Source organism: Rhea americana, unplaced genomic scaffold, assembly GCF_003343005.1.
Source record: "Rhea americana isolate MKP2758 unplaced genomic scaffold, rheAme1 scaffold_99, whole genome shotgun sequence".
Classification (NCBI taxonomy): domain Eukaryota; kingdom Metazoa; phylum Chordata; class Aves; order Rheiformes; family Rheidae; genus Rhea; species Rhea americana.
In genome coordinates, this window is record NW_028187188.1 from 2435863 (window position 1) to 2455533 (window position 19671).

The window sequence follows — 19671 nt, forward strand, 5'->3', positions numbered from 1 at the left end:
TTCTCCACATAACATCTATAAACAGTTCTCCCAATGCAGCTCAGAATTACCTTCTATTCTTTTGGAGATTTTTAGAGAACATATACTGTTACTAACAGCATGAAAATAACATCCTAACAGTGACAATAGCAAGCTATTTTCACAACCCTATTATTTTCACACTTTAAAGTATAATCAACATTATTTTCACATTAAGTAAAACTCAAGTCCCATTTTCAATTGGGGGTCTGAGATGTGGGTTCCATGTCAGTCAAAGACACTATTTCGACCAGCAGCTATTGAATTACATAGGTAAAAAGAAGCTTCATTATCACAATAGGGACAAAGAGCAACACTTTCTTTCCTTAAAAAAGGAAATCAAGATGCATAGTTGTCCTTGAAAGAATTACACAGCTACATGTATTATAGATTCAATGCAGGAGATGCAATTAGGATGGATTTATTTCTTGCAAAGAGATTTTTATTTCCCTTCAAGACTTATTTCCAGGAGATAATGGCATTAGAAATGAAAAAAAAAAATCATTTCATACATCTATTGAGAAGCAAGAATTGCTATACTAAGCTTTCCACTGCAATGAATCCAGTTTTAAATGCTACACTTAGGCATATAACTAAGGACAAACAGAAGACCTGGCCTGGGAAACAAAACAAAAACCAAGCGTTTATAGCAAACTTGTTTTTCCTGAAGAGATCTGTAAAACATAATTCTTGAGCGTCTCTGTCCCATCCCCCAATCCTCTTATTAGCAGATATTCTCTCCACAGCTTTTTCATTACACTCCATTTCTGAAACCCACGTCAGCACCATTCAGTACATTTTAGCAGTGAGGTTACATATAACTGTACATTTTTTGTACATCTTTTTATTCCACTTGGGAAAAACCTTTAGAAAATGTACATAAGCAGATGTTGTAAGCAATCTGAAGACAAGACAGGCATCTGTTTCTATACTTTCCATGCAGGAAATATTTTAACATTTTCAAAACTTATGACAGCACCAGGCATTTCAGTTAGTATCAGTTTTCAGATTCCCCAAATGCTATTTATTGTTATTTACATGCATAAAGTCTAATCTGATCTAAACATTTTCTCTCAGTTCCTAATCTAATGTCATTAATGAAGTTATAAATTAAAAAGCACTACTGAAGTTATTTACAGTAAAAAAGCCCAGTACTGGGCTTCCCACTACAAGAGAGACATGCAGCCACTGGAGAGAGTCCAGCGTAGGGCTACAAAGATGATTRGGGGACTGGAGCACCTGCCCTCTGAGGAACRGCTGCGAGAGCTGGGCCTCTTCAGCCTGGGGAAGAGAAGACTGAGGGGGGATCTCACCAACGTGTACAAATGCCTTAAGGGAGGGTGTCATGGGGATAGCGCTGGACTCTTCTTGGTGGTGCCCAGTCACAGGACAAGAAGCAATGGGCACAAACTGAAACACAAGAAGTTCCATCTGAATACAAGGAAAAGTTTCTTTACTGTGAGAGTGTCAGAGCACTGGAACAGGTTGCCCAGGGGTTGTGAAGTCTTCTTCTCTGGAGATATTCAGAACCCGCCTGGACACGATTCCATCTAATGTGCTCTAGGTGACCCTGCCTGAGCAGGAGGGTTGGACTAGATGACCTCCAGAGGTCCCTTCCAACCTCTATTCTGTGATTCTGTGTGAAAAGAGAAATAACGTAGAAATAAAACCATACTATTTAACCTACTCTTGATATTTTAGCATGGGTGTCTGTTTGTAAACAATGGCTGTTTTTCGTATGCTTACATTGCCCTTCCCTTCTGTGTCTCAAAAATTAGAAAAAGTACAGAAGTGAGCTATATATAAGGCAGATAATTTGKTTTTTAACAGTACCCTTCATTGTCCAACTGTCCCTAAGCACTTTGCAGGACAGCAAGCCTCTTAGATGTAACCACCGCACAGGCAAATGTGGCAGCTGTTCTGCACTCTACAATAGCTCACCTATAACCTGAGTAATTTCATACTGAGAGGCTGCACATGAGCCCAAGACACTAGGGAAAATATTTAATCAATTAAAAAAAAAAAAAGCCTCTACATCTGCAGGTATAATGCACAATATCTTAGAATTCTGCAAATATGCCAAATCAGTATTGTAAATATACATTGGATATAACATACCTCTGGATTAAAAAAAAAAAAAAAAAAAAAAGTAGTCTTAATATGTGAGACTTAGGTTACATTTTTTCATCCCTTGCCATACAACTAATCCACATATATTTTTTATATATATATATATATACACACACACACACAACAATGCAAAACCCCTTGCAGACAGGAGAACTCAAGACTACTCAGAAGTGCTGAGGCCTCTCACCAGTGTTTACACACAACACAACTTTCTAGAGCAAAGTCTCTAAAGCAGAAAATTACTTCCTAAAAATCAAAGAAACATACCCTGAGGGTGAAAGTTTTCTTATTAATAACATTCTTTGTAAAGAAAAGTTAATCCTCTATGTCAAGCCCACAGCTTATATTTATCAGTTTTCTATCTCCCACTTCCATCAAACGTCAGCAATATCAAGCCTTTGTTTCAGTCACTGTACAAACTACCCAACGCTCACCTATGGTCTCATTAACAGACCAGGTAATGTTGTCTCTCTGTATGATCATTTCTTCTCTTTCTACCTTAAAAAAAAAAAAAAAATGAGAGAGAACATCAGGTAGTACAGACAGATCTGATATAATCCTGCAGCAGAAAATATGGCAGATATATTTACTAGGAAAACACAAAGCTCAGTTCTATACCTTTTATTAACTTTATCCCACTGCATGAGGAACTATCAGAAGCCTTCAGCCACATACAACTCTAAAAATGGAAACATTCCATAAGGAAAATCCTTCCTGTGTGATGAAACAAAGAAGTCATCAAAACAGGATGTACTACACAGTACATGTGCATCCTTATTTCAATTGTTATGGCATCAGCCCTTCCTAATTGAATTACTTTTTGGAGTAAAGYATTTGCTTTTTAAAAGCAAACATGCTACACCCATAACCCTATGAAACAGGCAAAGAACCCAGGGGCACAAAAAAAGAATACACCTCAGGAAACTGCACAGTTGCATATTTGAGCACATGGCAAGCTGCTAAGCCCACAACACAAAAAATGACTGTCTCTCTGAAAAAGATTACAGTCACAGTGGACAGACAAGCCCTGAGAGGCAAATTAACAGAGCCTCCTAAGCACCTGATGACTGGATTATTCCAAAATCTGGAGGAAAAAAAAAAGTTAAAGCCACTTTTATCTCCTATCTCTTTTGATGCACTTCACGATGGATAAGAGGAATCTTAGAGTTCGGAAGTTTAGGAACAAGCAAGTAAGCAAGCCCTCCTCCTCCCTCTCCTCCACCCTGTACAAGACAGTCACAGAAAGGAAACATAACTTTATGTCAGCGTTTATTTACATGAYAGAAAGTTCATACAATTTGCAAAGTTGTCTCAACAGGAATCTAGCAATCAGTGCATTTGTCTGTATGTCTTCAAAACCCAGGAAAAAAAAGGCATGATTTAAAATTTGCTGATGGGGCTTCAGAATGTATTCACGATCACTTGGGAAAAAAGTGCCAGGCATCAACTAAAACAAAACACACACATCAAGAATGGCATTAATTCTATGCAACTAGCCAAACACAAACATTTCAAAAGCAACATTCCACCCTTTCAGCTGTCTCCCCTCCTAATACAACACTTCTGGGTGAACTTATCCCCAGCCTACAAAAAGCATGTCCTCAAAATTAAAGCCCCCGATTTTAACAGTTTGGCTGAGAACTACCCTGCAACGAGGTACAACATTTGATGTGACCATCCCCAGAAAACATCAAAGATTTGGCAAATTATGTTCAGCTGCCCGTCAGATATCCGAGATGTAATACTTCAGTAAATAAATGCTATTTATTGTCATGCCATATAAGGGCAAATGGAATGCAACTTGCTTTCCCATGATATGGGCTACACAGATGTTACTTCGCAAACAATTTGGAATTTGACTCATGACTTTCAGTCTCTTAGTGCTTCTGTAACCTCCTCCATCTCAAACAGTGCATATATTTCCTCTATGGACTTCTTGTCAGTAGAAAAATGTATTAAAAAAAAGTAGTAGTAGCTGACAAAAATGAAAGTCTAGGATGCAACCTTATTTCCTGACTAAAAACATATGTTAATGTCAAAAACAATGTCATAAAAATGAGTGGCTTTTATTTTTAAAAAATACACTTGAAAAGTAAGTGTGGTTATGTCACTTTTAGAAAAAGGTTTGATTGGTTAGCTACTATGAGGAATGACAATATAGCAAAGCAACCTTTTTTCAATTAAAAAGGATAGGTGTCAGGTGTTTGCCTTCCCTGATCAAAGCAATAGAAAAAAAAAATCATCTTCTCATCTTTTTACGCAGACTATGCATAACAGTAACCTTCTCCCATAAATTGCCCCTGAAATTCTGTCCACAATTATTTAACAGGGGACAGGCATGACAGTCTGACAAAATATAACCATTATCATCATTCTCATGTGTGCTTTTCTCAAACAGGACTGCTTTTATGTCAATTTTTAAAGCAAATGATTTTAGAAAGTCATATGCAATTTGGGGTAAAAAGAACATACCTTCTTGGGAAATGGACTCTCCATTCACAGGCGCTGGTGCCTAAAAAAAAACAAACAAACAAAAAACCAAAAACAAAACCCACCACCAACATATTAGTTGTATTAAAGTTAAAATTTCATAGGTAGTACCAAAACTCAAAGCTATTTTACTGCTGAAGAGATTTGCTCTTGATTTTAGTATATTAATATAAACAGGACCTTTTGTAAGCCCTGCAGGGCAATGTTCTACCCTTAAAGATCTTCCACTTTTTTTTTTTTTTTTTAAGTTACTGTACAAATTTCTTTGTTGCTCATAAATGACAAAATATACAACTAATAGTGAGTGATAGCTTAATACCTTATCTAACAAAGAGGATTTTCCTACTCTGTTGTCTTTGAGGATAGCAAGATTTGCTGTTCACATAACAAGGAGTAAGAATATCTTTCCAGTTATGTCACTGTACATGTTTTATAAGGTAGGCATGTGGGTATATACACACAATTTATATTACACAGATTCAAACGTTTTAAAATAAGTGTATAATTACACCCTTTTACAACTACATTTTGACAGAGTAGAAGCCAGATCTGTGGAGAGCAACAAATTCTGCTTTAAAACGTAAATCTGYAGGCCCAGGTCCATTTCTCAGCAAAGCTGGATACAGCACTATTCTATTGCAGTATTACACAGTGTATCCTGTTCTTTTACTTAAAACTAAAGGAAGAAATTAAAGTCAGTTTTAATATCAGCTGGAACCAATCTGCCTCACAATGAAGATACAAGTGTAGTTATACAAATAATAACAATAACCTTCCAGGGTCCTTCCCTCAGTTCCTCACAAAGAGGCAAGTTCTCCAACTGACATAACTGATGAGGAAAGAGAGTATCTCAGCACACAGGATCTTGCGACATCCACCCATATGCACAAATCAAGTGTGAAAACGGGGAGGACACTGGCCTTTGCTGTGACACAGGCCCCCCCTAAGCGTAGCTTAGGGGAAAAATAGTGTTCTTCCTGCTTCACTCACAGTAATTAAACACACAAAGGAGCTACATGACTGGTCTGTTGTCATAAAGAAAAGTACGCGGCAGTGTGATGAACGTAACCCAGGTCCTCCTGGCCTCATCACCAAACCATCCCCTCTTTTCAGTGTTATCGTAGCCTTTCCAGCTTTAAACACAGCCTTATCTCATAAGGCAGTTAGAGCCAGTGGTCACAATGAACAAAAGGTGCCTGCCTCTATCGAGATAAATTGCTCGGAAAGTTTAACTTGAGAACTCAGAGGACCATCTTCCCACCAGGAACAGGTCAAACAAACCCACTCCACTGAAACAGGAGCCTCTTCACTACAGAATCCTTTCATTTGGGGTACAGGTGAAAAAACAAACAGCATCTTTTGTTTCACAACTGGCCACTGAACAGATAATTCTGCTTCTACTAAGTCCTAAATGGAAATATCCTGCTAAAAAAGTTGTAGGCAGAAAGGCAGTTAACAGACCTCCCTGCTTAGATCTGAATTATTTTAAACATATTAGTAAATGTTCAGGTTAAGACCTTGGTGGATATTTTTTAAATTACAAGGAAAAGCCAAATATTTTCCCCCCAGGAGATTTTTCTGTCTTTTAATCAGAGAGACCTCATTTAGCAAAGCTTTCCTAGTACATTTTCTTTCCAGTACTACAAGGGAAGAATTGTGTGTTAAGTCTGAGAAACACTGCTCTACTAACTATATATAGATTGCCTTGGAGGTTTTCCAATTTAAAAAGTCCTCAGCGGCTTCTTCACAGAGCTAGTGAGCAAGCAGTTCTTGGGATTAATGTTAAATAAAGGTTCGGCTGTCCTGGTCAGTTGTGCAGATGGCAACACTTAGAAGCCCGAAACAAACAGTACATCTTAGCACTAACATATTCAGCCACAAAGCTGCATTCCTCTAGGGTTTAGTTCTCAACATGTTCTAACATCAGCGCTGAGAAAGAGATGAAACAATTTTCAGATGCTAGGAAACAACAGAAACTTTAACCATCTACAGTTTAAAATTCCAGTGCACATGCAGCTGCAGGGGGGCTGGCATAATTCTAGGTAGTTCAAATGTTCAGTACACAGCCTCATATGCAGAGGTTATCGTCTGATCTCATTGGGATAGGCTGGACATGGCAACTTCCCCAGCTGCAGAGTTATCCCTGATTCGCCACTCATCTGACACTACAACACACCTTCTGTCCTGAAAGTAACTCAGTGCAGAGGGAATTCCAACACAAACAAGCCGTTTTAGTCCCACATCTATAAAATAATGAAAGGTCAAATTCTAGTACAGTAAGTACTCCTGAAATCAGTGGTACTACCCACGGAACTGCTCAATCCAAAATGTATCAAATTCTGATTTGTGCATAATTTGGTAAGCACTTGATAAGATTTGTTTATATGTTTGTTTACCATTTGGTTCTTAATCACATTTTTCTTTTGACCATAAAGACTGGTTTACAATAATAGTGAGCGGTTTTGGTTTTTGATTTTTTTTTTTTTTTTTTTTTTTGAAATCCAGTACACTTAATTTAATGAAAGGCAATTATCAAACACTCAAATTCCATAATCATAGTCTGACCTAGGAAACAGGACTGTAATGAACCAGTTCTCAGTGCTACAAGTAACTCAGGGATTATGCAGCAGCTGAAATATGTTTCTCAGTATAAAAAAGCTTCACTCCAGCTTTTCATTTTTCTGCTTTTATCCCAGAATTAATAGATGGACATAAATTAGAAAAAAATATGTGCTTTCAGTTTCAAAAAAAAAAAAAAAACAGATACAGATAGCTTAAATTTAAAATTACCAAGGTCATTAAGATTCCGCAGCCAACACTCATGTATTTTCACTTCTGCTTGAAAGAGATGAATGCTTGACAACCAAACTGGACAATGCAGTGTACTAGACAAAAAGATACCCACTTAAAATGTGCAAGTCAACTTATTTGCTTATACTCAGAGTTTGATTGTCTGCCATTCATATTTCAAGAGTGTGTTACTTTTTCAAGTTACTTTAGATTGGAAATTGCATACAGTAAGAACAGTATGTAAAACAGGACTGCATCTTTTCCTTGTTTGGAAAGTAGCAAAAGACAGCCACCTACATAGACAAAATTAATGTATGTAGAACGTACTGAAACAGAATAATGGAAAGGAGTACGGCACGACAACTTCACAAAAGCAATAGTATCACTTAAAGAAAATAATATGAGACATAAAAAGCCAAGTGTAATATTTGATAAAAAAGCAAAACATTCCTAAGACATTAAATAAAGTTCGATCCAAAGTATGGATTTTTATAAACAGGTTTTACAAATCCAAAACTCCATAAAATATATAATTTGTAATTAGAAGGCAAAATAATGGATACTGCTGGTTTAAGTAGATAATTATTTATTTATATGCTTCAAAGTACAAGCAGCACATAATACACAAAAGAAAATATTCCTTTGCAGATTTGTCACTGTCCAAATTAAGTATATATATATGAACTTGAAATTTAAGTTGCATTTAAACATCCATTAAAAGTTCTTGTAAATTTGAAAGTATAAGGGAGGTGAATATTTGCTTACAGCTGTGACYGACTAAAAATTTATTTGAATACCAGAATGAAATTTCTTTCATATAAAATCTACAATCTCATTAATCAAAATGGACCAAAACACATTCATGAACACAAATGCCAGACSATTTAAATAAATATTTAAGTAATACACCAGAAGAGAAAAAAAGTTCAGTGTGACACCTCTTTATGTCTGAAACCAACTTTTTTGCAAGTGACAATTTGCTTATGACAAAATATCACTTAGGACAATAACTTTTTACTAGAAACAGTAGTTGGACTCTTAAATGCACAGATAGCGGATGTCGTCTCCTTCGAGACTTGCACTTGCATAAGTGCAGGACTGTGACTACTGGGGCAAAACACTGACTGTACACAGCCCGAGTTAGTTAGCTACCCAAGTAGCCATGGACATGTGCAAAATACTTGGCATGCTCCTGTGGTCAGGGCAYAGGCACAACCACAGAGTATGTTAAAAAAGAGAGAGAAAAAAAAAAAAAAACAAATGTTAAGTACTTGGGGGTTCTTTTCTTCAGGTAATTTCTCATAACTTTGCTTACATTCTGGCATCCAAACCAGCATATTTTAAAATGGAAGAAATTCTCCTTCACTAGCATTTGCACATGAAAGCATCAGACTGCAGGACATCCTTCTCGYCTAAACAGGAAACCTGTGTGTTTTAATTTTATGTTAATTTGCAGAATATGACAGGCATTCTTTAAGAAACATTCAAAAAAGCAGCCTCCTCTTTTACAGCAATGCATTTAATTATGCAAGTAGACAAACAAAGGATGCTTTTAGTGATTAGGGACTACAGTCAGCTAGTCAATGAGTCCTAACACCGGGTGGTAACTCATGGCAACAGGGGAGACAGAGAAGACAGCAGGCTAGATACAAATAGCAGTCCATCTTGCTATTCAGAATCAGAAGAAACAGCACTACAGAAGGAAAAAAAAAAAAAACCACACACACACACAAAAAAAAATCCCAACAGAATGGTAATGAACCTGCCAGAAAATACAATTGGACCACTGCAATGAAAGGTTTATATTATAATGCTTATGTCTCCCCCACAACCTTTGTGCTCTTCCTTTTAATTAAAGGAAAATCTAAGGCATAAAGTATGGACCATTTCAGTTTAGCTACTTTTTTTCCATTTTGGAGCTCTGAACCTCTTCTTACTAAAGATAAAAAAAAAAAAAAAAAAAAAAGGTAAATATTGCCCTTACCGACTGCACAATAGATCGGGCATCCTCTTCACTGCAGCAAAATGGGCTACCACTCACCAGAACATTTGTGCTGAGAAATAAAATTAATAACATGTTTATCAATTACCAGAAAAGAGACAGATAACTGATTAAGGATCCATGGGGGAAAAAACCCACCTCCATACAAACAGTTCAGAAGTGTCTATCTGTCCAGAAATGAGAAAGTCAAAAACAAAGTAATGAGCAATGTTGGAAAAACTAGGGGGATGTTCTTTGTTTCTGTGGGATTAGGTTGGGGGGGGGAGGGAGTCATTTTCATTTTTATGCAGATTTTCTTCATTAACATAAGCAGTACTCACACACTCCGCTTCTSGCAGCTAACTTGAGTACAATGCAAAGAACCACAGCTCAGAATCTAAATCTACCCAAAGGTCAACAAAGAGAACAGGCATTCCTTGAGGGAGTTGCTTCACTGGCTAGTATGGATAGCTAGTATGGATAGCACAAATATTCCCCATATCTCTTGTGCTTTAAAGGATGGCAGATTCTACATGCAYACAGAGACAGGCAGGCCACTCTTGGTTTGCAGTAACCTACTTGCACCCTGAAGCATGGACARGAAGAAAAGAAAACCCAGATAAAAATTCTGCTCTTACATCAAGCAACCTGTACTGCTTCCACAAAGCGCAGAGAAATTTAGTGTCAGTCTTCTGCAGACTATGAATCCGTACCCTTTTATACCAAAATGAGTTTGGTCATGAGTTTTTAAGGTTCTACACAATTCTTCAAAGCAAGACTTTTTTTTTTTAAATGGTACTAACATGTAGCTCAAAGTGCTTCTGAAATGATGAAAACAAGTTTGAATATAATCCTGTAATATTTTTGTAATGTTATACTAAAATTATTAACCTGTCCAACTCTTGAATTTGTTCAGTTAGCCCCAAGGAAGAGAGAGGAAGWCATATTTCCCCAAGAAAGTACAAGACGACAGTGACTACGTGAGCACAGCCTTTGCTTTCCGATTCAGCTAATGTGAAGCTGCAGCCCTTGGATGGCACCAGGCAAACACACCTGCCTGCTCCTCAGGGCATCTGCTGCCAGAACTGCCAATGCAAACCAGTTCAGAGTTTAATAAAGTCCATTTTAATTTAGATAAGGCCAAAGGTTGGTAATGAACAGTAATTCAGCATTCTGGAGAATAAATGTAAAAATTTATAGAATCTTAAATGGAAAAGGAATTGATACCACAGTAACACAGCACTGAAAGGATGAAATAAACAGTGACAAGAAGACTAATCAGGATGTGTGTGRGATATAGAGATTCTCCTCAAATGATCCCAAACACACCTTCTGCGGCTGTCACTAGAAAGTTTAAGTAGTCTACATAATTTTTGTATAATCAATATATTTTTGAATCACTTACTAACAAACTATTATTATACAAGGTATAATTATCACAGTTAATTATTAATTMATTATCAATCTTAAAAACATGAATATTCCTGTCACCTCAAAGCAAAAAGTCCAAGCAGCTCATGCACAGCTGCCCCATGTTAAACACCAACACTACTAGCACAATACAAAGAAGAAATATTCGACTGAACACTTACCATTTAATAGAACCTCCATCAGCTTTTTTATGAATCAAAGCTTTCCAGTATTCATGGGTGGATTTAACAACTTCAACAGCAAAATCCTAGTTTATATGAAGGAAAAGCTTTTAGATTTAAAAGGCTATTAAACAGAAAAAAACCCACAGAACTAGTTTATTAAAACACTGTTTCGCATGTTATATTTTCTGAAAATTTAATGAGGCCTCAAAGGAGATCCCTTAAAATAACACCATTTTTATGAAAAGAAACAAACTTCACTATCTGTCAAATACACTGGGAACATATTCAGGACATTCCCTCAGTCCGCAGCCAGAAAACTCGAAGGCTACACGAAAAAAAAAAATGCAATCAGCACTACGTACTAAACAGACACCTACATCTACAGATAACTGTACCAGGTCCTAAGCAGGACAAAGCGTATGAGCCTGACTCCTCTGTGGTATGTGCACATCAGGATCAGAGTTAATGCCAAAATGTGCCTTTAGCTCATTAATTGCTAAATCACACAAGCAATTGCAACAATGTAACATCAGCTGCTTAACAGGATTCTTTTTGTTGTTTAAAAACAAAAATATGGGAGGAGGTGGCTTAAAAAAACAAAAACAAAACAAAAAACYCTCAGTGTCCACATGATGATATCTAGACTGGCTTGCAAAAAGCTGCCAAGGGAACATTCACAYTTCCTAACAAGGAGCGACTTGGCAAAATGCCACCAGAACATTGTGAACTTCACCAGAGCTGCTGGAACACAGCCACAGCTGCCTCACCACATCCTGGGTCTCCAGAAATGCTTGAGAAGTATCCAAGTGCTCCAAACTGGTTATGTCAGGTTCTTTAGAGTTTCAAGCCTGAACTCCAAGACGTGACTACATCCCTGTTAAACTGTTGCTATGGTAGAACTATGGAGCAAGAAAATCAGGAAGAGCAATGACAGAGAATGAGGAACAGAATATCAGACTATCCAGCCTTACAACCCTAGGTTCGGTTGATTTAAAATACAGTTTTAGCACATAAGGGAGCTGAAGCATCTCTTTAACCAGGCAAAAAATGTAAAATTGCCTGCGCTGGTTAGAAGGCATTTTACAAGTCCGAAAAGCACACTGCAAGGCAGAACTAGCTGACACATGGGCATCATTCATTAGGAACTTACGATTCTCCACCAGAAGAAGCACACAGAGTGCACGATATATGATTTGCAAAGTATTCTTACTCAAATCAAACTCAATTTCCTCTGGAAAACTCCAGGGAAAGCCTTGCTTCAGCAAAGTCTACTCTCAGGCCCACTCTCCTTTCAAACACTGGTCATTTTTGCTGCAGGATGTTTAAAAAAAACATTCTTTTTTTCTAAAAAAGGAAAAAATATTTTTTCAGCCTCCAAGCCAAAAACAGCTCAAATGTTCTTGTATAAAATTACTAGGAAAAAGTATACCTTGAGCAAATACAAAATACGGAAAAATCTGCAACCTATTGTCTTTCTTAAAGTGCACAGCCTTGAAAAATGTCACAAAAATTTATCAATCAAGATTGAAAAAGAAGAAAAAAAAATGAATAAAAAGTCTGCTTGTTCCTCTCACAGACAGAAATGAAAATATAGTAACAAGTATTGCAAACCCAGTATCTTCAGGATCGAGACCAAATGATATTACTGACTTCCTTTAATACCACATTTATTTCCCCTGAATAAAATTAAATATACCAAAAATTATTTATTATTGCCTGCATATACTATACTCAAAGATCCCTCATATAAAAATTCTTTATGCTAAAGCTCCTCTTCCTTTACAAGAAATTCCAAAAATTCTAAGGTGGAGCAAGGCTGCCATATGACGGCAAGATACATCTTTAATTTTGCATCATCTTCACCTTGTCTTTAAATTCTCCATTAAAAGCGAACTGATTTTCCGGTTTACCATCTGGGATCTTATATGATTGGAACCAGTCAATCGTAGCCTCAAGGTAACCTGGTTTGTGCTTCCTGACATCATCAATATCTGTTGATATCAAAAAAGAGGAGGAGAGGTAATTTTTACTCATAGATTTGGTAACAGTTGATTTCGCTGAATACTTTCAAAATCATCAGGGGAACATCACTTTATTGCATCAGCTGCCATAGTTAATATTTTATGATTTCAACACCACATTGAACAGGTAAAACAGTTGCCTTCTGGTCTTCATTAATTAAGACCCAAAGGGACAATGAATAAAAAGACCATACTTTTATGAAAAGAGAAGAACAAAATTCCATGTTTATAGGGTTTCATTTCAGTATGCACCTCTTGCAATACTTAGATTATTCCACAAGACTTATTCTTCAACAACTGTAGGCACTACAGGAATTTTTTTTATAATGAAATAATAGCTAGTAAAAACAATTTCAACACATGGATTTTAAACCACTATCTCAAAACAAAGTATAGGCTTGACTTCTCAAATTTGTATTAAAGGCATCCCTTCACTCTCATTATTTCCAAATTCAACCCATTAGATACAAGACAGGCACACACCAGGCATTTTGAACACTAACTCTGCTGCTAACCCTGTATTATCTACACACTTGTAGTGACAAGCCAGTTCCCAGTTCTACCCTTGCCTCTGCAGCCCTGCTGTGCAATGTGGAGGAGGACCCAAGGAGGAACRCACGTCATTTGCAGAGCACCCTTTAGAGACAGAGATGAACGYCGCCCCTGTAGACGCAGAGATTAAGAACAGGAAGGCTCTATTCTACAAGACTGGCACCCTTCTCTTTCCATCTATTTGTCTCCTACAGCCCCTCCGGACAGAAATCGGAGCTTTTTGCCCCCCTTCCCCTCCCTTTTTTCTTTTAAATCACTGTGCTTCCTCTGTAAACAGTCTTCCTGCTATTTCATGACTTCTCTGCCCAGGCCACCTTCTGTAGTGTTACTCTTTTCTCTGTGTTTTCTAAGTCATTTGCTTGTTTCTCCCCTCCTGCTTCCCTGGCATCTTATCCTAGCTGTCTSTCTCTCTCACTCTGTCCATCCTGTCTGGCTATTCTGTTCTCCCCCCCCCCCGTAGATGGGTCTCATTCACAGGCACCTCCCAGCCAGCAATGACTGCTGATGGACACGCTTCTGTTTACTCAGTCAAAGGTGCTTAGTCTATGCGATTAACTCCTAGTCATGTACTTTCCAGTTTTAAGTAACTAGAGTATCTTTCTAAAGTCTAGTCCATTAACCTGAAAAAAAAAAAAAAAAAAAAAAAAAAAAAAAAAAAAAAAAAAAAAAAAAAAAAAAAGACCATTCAATTCTCAACAAACCACTGAGAGTTAACATGCGGACCAAACCCTAAGACTAAACCTGTAAAAGATACGCAGTGTTCACAGGCATCTGATAAGTGCCACTCCCAAATTCCACTGGATCATATACTACCCAAAGAATAAAATAAAAAACCTTGAAGAACTCTATGTAAATTTTTGCTTCTGCATGCACTTAATAGGCCTACGTGTTTATGGACTCAAAGTAAAACACATTTTGAACTTGGCTGCTGGCCATCTGCCTGTAGAAAATTAGGGAGTTTCACTGGCAGAATCCCCAGGGGAGAGAGACGGTGGGGGACGGGGGAAGCACGGGCACGTAAGGCTGGGCTGGAAGCAGATCTTCCTGAAACATAAGGGTAAAAGGACAAGAAGCCTTTTACAGGGGTAGGTGGATGGGTGAGATGGACCAAGAAGGAATGATTTAAGAAAGAGTGGAGTTTTGGTTGGAAGCGGGATGCTTTATTTGAGCAATAGAAAACTGTAACTATAATTAATATTGGTTTCAGGACTCCAGTACATCATCCTGTTCTCTTTGAGCAAGGGAATACCCCTCTTCCCATCCTGAGCCCATGTGATCTCCTTTTGTGGGGGATCAAATCTGCAATTTCTATCACTTCTTAAAGAGACATTATGGCAAATCTCTTCAGGTTATAAAGCAAACCAGGCTGCAGCAATTTCCTTGGCTCCCAATGGTGGATGAACTCCAAGCCTACATCTCTAGACAATGCTCAAATTCAAGCAGACTTTCTCAGACTGCTGCTCTTTTTCTGGTTCCTGTCCCAGCAGATCTCTCAACTAAAGCTTCTTCTCCATTCCTCTTCCTTGGTTATATGTCTCCTATTTCCCTAAAAACTGTTCATCAGGAGGGCTTCACCAAAAGACATCTGAGCCCCTCCTCATCTGGCATTCCTTATATACGTTTCTTTTAAAGACCCAAATGCTAGAATAAACTTTGGTAGGCTCTTATTACCTTCTTAAAATAGGAAAGGCCTCCTTCATAAACAAAATCATTTCTGAGAATCTCATATTCTGAGAATCTCCTGGAAAATACCTGGCCTGTGACTGACTGCACAGACCCAGGCTACAGCATTAGAAGGCCCAAAAGTACTGTCTGCTGTATATTCTGGTTTTGAGGACTGGAGAAAGGGTACAGCAGTTGCTTGTTTTTCCCTTCCCATGCTTCATTTCACTGTTCTTTATTATGAAAGAGAATTACAGGGCATCAAATGAAGCTTACACTGTTGATTAAAAAAAATTATAATGGGAGTTGGGGGTCAAGTAGCAGGAAAAAGTGCAACAACAACAAAAATTAATCCTGTTGCTGTGGACTCAGCACACAGCACAAAAATCTAAGAAAAATAGCAGCTTTCACATCACTCAACAGCTAYCTCTTCAGTTTATTAAAAGGCATCATAGAAAAGCTTGAAAGACAAGCTTCCTCCAATTTTTTTGAAATTTAAACAATAGCTTAGGAGTTTCAGGGGGAGGAAGAGAAAAATATCCTCAGAGAATAGAAGAGGAAGCAAATAAAGGTAAAAGCAAAGATAATGGTAAGCAGTACATTGATTTAATGCACTAATATCTGTAGGAGTTAATCTCATATTACAAGGAAGATATGAACAAAGAGGAGTCTTCTCCACAGCAGACACAGCTTTCTGACCCTGACTGTGACTGCTTACCTTCCCTTAGAGCTATGTATTCACTCCAGTGTCAAAAGGGACTAAGCATGTATGGAAGTTACAAGCACATACCGGGTCTAACATGATTCTATCTCTGCAAACAACCCCTGCACACAGGGACAGGGAACAGAAAGGTCAGGCTACTGCAGCTAACACGGTGTCAGCGTGTATCCACTGGGCTCTAGGTGGTAATTTCCCTATATTACCTACAGGCAACTAGAGATCCAAGTTTTCTAGGTACCAAAGTTACCAAATGCACCAAGGGTTAAGTAAGAAGAGCTGGCTATCACATTATGGGTTGCAGTTTAGTCTCATAAGGAAAATCTCTAGAGGCTGGCACAAACAACTGCTGCTAGCTTTCTGTCAAGGGAGTGAGCCAATGCAAATGCAGCTCCCAATTCTATCAGGCCTTACAAAAGGGAGCGACAAAAACATTTGTACAGAACTACCATTTTTAGTACAACAGATGCTTCTTCTTGCAAGCAAAGCTAAAACAACATGCTTGCAGCAAGCTTTCTAAACAAGGTCTGTGAGAAGAGAGGACATATGTTTTTAATAACATCCTATAAACATTTACAGGAAGCAGCAGCTACATTCCATATAAAGGCATTTGGYGTATTTTGTGCAGCATGGTGTGAGGGGGTAGGAGTGGAGCTGCAGTACAGATAATTAATTTCTTTATATTGAAAGCTTACGCAAATCCATAACAAAGGATTTCAGGGCCTTTGCTGTTGCTCTGCATATAAATACACTCACATGCAAGCGTGTAAAACAATATATGGTACAAAGTGTGTGATTTTATGGTACAAAATGTGCTTTATTTTTGCCATTTAGGGTGTGATCACATAACTCAAAAAGCCAGTCTTGAGTGGCACATGGAGAAAGAAGCGTAACAATATAGCACAGTTAACTGTATCAGTGCTAGCAAATGGTAGTGCAAAAAAGCCACTTGAAATCGCTGACTTCTGTTTAATATATCCAGACATCTTTCCAGTGAGCAATAGCATTAAACGACTGCTAAATTCCCAAGTCAGAAAATGACCTGGAGAATGCCATCTTTGCCCAGCTTACATGATTTGCCCGATTTGCTTAAGGAACGTAAGATGATCTTTTGAGTGCCAGACTTTAAGTTGCTTCAAACATACTTCCTACTTCCATTGCAGGTCACTTTCAAAAATTCTTATCAACATAAAGATGATGTTTAAGTTCAGACCAAATGACAACATCAAAACACTGTTCAGCCTTTTAGAGTTCCCTTGTAAAGTACACAGATATATCTGTGAATTCCAATTTACTAAATTTATTTCAAATTAGGAGATAAGCAGAAAAGGAAGCTTTTCTACTCCTAGAATTTGCTTCTTCCCTTGGCCAATGTTGCATTAAAAAAAAAAAAGAAAAAAAAAAAAAGGCCATGAACTATTATACTGCCAAGATTTCTGTTTCAGAGTACAAGGAGATTTTAGGCCCTTTCCCAGACCTGCTTGGTCTGAAGCCATTTTGGTGGTCTGCTAATAGCCACCTGGCTAGCAGATGCTGAGCAGAAAGACAACTCAGTGGTTTTCAGGTAGCTATAAAGGCAGATCTTACTGAAACAGATAAATCTGAAAACAGCCAGTTTTATACGAGAACCTCTTATACACACACTTACATCTGATGTACAGCTTGTATTTAGAGAAAGATTGTTCCCACACCCACTGATATTAAGAGCTGTAATTTCAAACAGATTACTTTGTAAAACTCAGTCCAAAAAAACACTAGCCCCTGCTATTCCTACTCATGATGCAGTTCCCACTTGAATAGATTCTGAGCACCACTGATCGTTTCTGGGTATTATAACCATAAACTACAGTTTCTCATTGTTCTGTACAAAAGAGGGAGTTCTAGGCAGGGTTTCCAATTTAAACCAGTATTTATCAATAAGCACCTGCAGGACACAGTACTGTGGAGTGCTGTGAATAAACAAAGAGAACTGCTCAAAACTTGAGACTACTCAGTTTTAAGTTCTTTGAAGTCTCAGAAAATCAATTGCACTTATGAGAATAATCACAATCTCATAAGGAGAATATACAGAGTACCTGGGGTCTGCTTAAAGCAGCAAGAGGAATTAACACACTGCGCAGGCTCAGGCTGGGCTTTTCAAGTAATCACCACTCTGGTGCCTCAGAATTATCTTTTCCGAACATTCGCTGAGGCTGTGCACACACTGAGCTGAAAGCAAATGTGATGACTCTCAGACCAATTGGAAATGTTCAACAAATGATACAAAAATGACCGGACAGACTTAGAAGGCAATGCTTAGCCTCTTCTTTCCTTAGCAGCCCACTACTATAACATAGCCGCATTTCAGTTAAGGGAGATACCAGTTTTATTTACAACTGCTGTCCCTTTATGCTGAAATAATTAACATCTCTGCGAAAGGGGGGAGGGGGGGAAACAAGTATAAAAGGACATATTGTACCACATATTCCAACAGATTTGTTTGTTTTCAGAATGGATGAGGACTGCTGTTAGACACTGCAGGCTACAGTCATGTTTTGTTGTAGCAGATGGGGGACACTTTTTTTTTTTTTTAATCCTGGACTGCAACTCTAATCCCAAAGGGAAATTATGTTAAATCAGAGAAATATTTCTCCACTTCTCTAACTCTCAGGAGGACAGCTCTCCAAGTTTTGCAGCTATTCTCTGATGAGAAAGGATGCACAAAGATATCAACTACAGGCAAGAGTCTGTATTTGCTTCTTAGAAGACTTTAAAAAAATTTCTTACTCCATTCCCAAATATATGAAAGCTCTGTCATAGCTGACACAAATCAGTCACTGACAACCAAAAATACGTAACTTGAGAAAAAGATATTCCAAATGGAGCTACTTAACTCAGTGACATAAAGTACCCCAGTTTTGCCCCTTCTTAACTGGACTTCTTTTTAAACTCTCCCACAGTTTTCTGATCAAAGTCTCCCAAATTATTAAGAAAAAAAAGGTAAGAGGTAAACAGAAGACAACACTGTCCAGAAAGAAAGCGTTAATTACTCGTCTTTTAACAACTGACACTTACAGCACAACCCACTGTACATCGTGGAGAGGTTTAAATTGATATTAGCATTAAGAGCAAACTACTACTATTTTCTTAAGCTGAACTTCTTAATCTCTGTCAAAGTAGTTAAAGTGTCAAACACTATGCAGCAATTTCACCAGCCCAGTGTTTTTAATCAGCATCACCCCAAGAGTTTCCTTTTCCTCATTTCTTCTTCTCCCCTTCTTCCCCTACAAGTCAAGTATTCTCCATTTCAGAGCAACCTGCAAGAAAACTGAGAATGGGAAGGCTAGTCCAGTGACATACTTACTGTACATTCAGTAACTAGGAAAAAGCCTCAATGGCTGAGAAACGTAATCCCTCAAAAATTACTGGATAACCCTCATCTTACAAAAACAAGTGCTCCTTGCCAACAAAGAATGGGCCCTGATCTTACAAACCTGAGGCTACAGAAGATTTTGGTCTCACAACAATCATTTTTAGACAAATTTCCTCACTTAATTCCCATGATTCCCAGTGAAGTTATCTTTGAGAAAGTAAAGCTCTGTTTACTGAGAGAGAAGAGTTGCACTTTTTTGTGCTATAAAAACCTTACTCTCTCCAGGCTTCTTCTGAAAGGACAGTCTGAAAGCAGAATAAGATACCTCACACTGAATTTACACTGCTGCACACARACAGTAG

General features: G+C 37.9%; 1 protein-coding gene and 1 long non-coding RNA gene across 2 annotated transcripts in view; both read right to left on the reverse strand.

Moving 5' to 3' along the window:
- Nucleotides 1–537: 537 nt before the first annotated feature.
- Nucleotides 538–2890, reverse strand: LOC146583986 (uncharacterized). Its single transcript, XR_014898293.1, has 3 exons — nucleotides 2767–2890; nucleotides 2583–2646; nucleotides 538–1654 (listed from the first exon to the last, which is right to left on the reverse strand). It is a non-coding gene; the product is annotated as an uncharacterized LOC146583986 (long non-coding RNA).
- Nucleotides 2891–3400: 510 nt separating this feature from the next.
- PPA2 (inorganic pyrophosphatase 2) overlaps nucleotides 3401–19671 on the reverse strand; it is a 35418-nt gene continuing 19147 nt past the window's right edge. The window contains exons 8-12 of the mRNA XM_085325606.1: nucleotides 12868–12995; nucleotides 11002–11087; nucleotides 9413–9482; nucleotides 4621–4660; nucleotides 3401–3595 (exon numbers count right to left, since the gene is read on the reverse strand). Coding sequence (XP_085181732.1) covers nucleotides 3567–3595; nucleotides 4621–4660; nucleotides 9413–9482; nucleotides 11002–11087; nucleotides 12868–12995 — 353 coding nt within the window. The 3' untranslated portion in view covers nucleotides 3401–3566. The remainder of the gene's footprint in view (nucleotides 3596–4620; nucleotides 4661–9412; nucleotides 9483–11001; nucleotides 11088–12867; nucleotides 12996–19671) is intronic.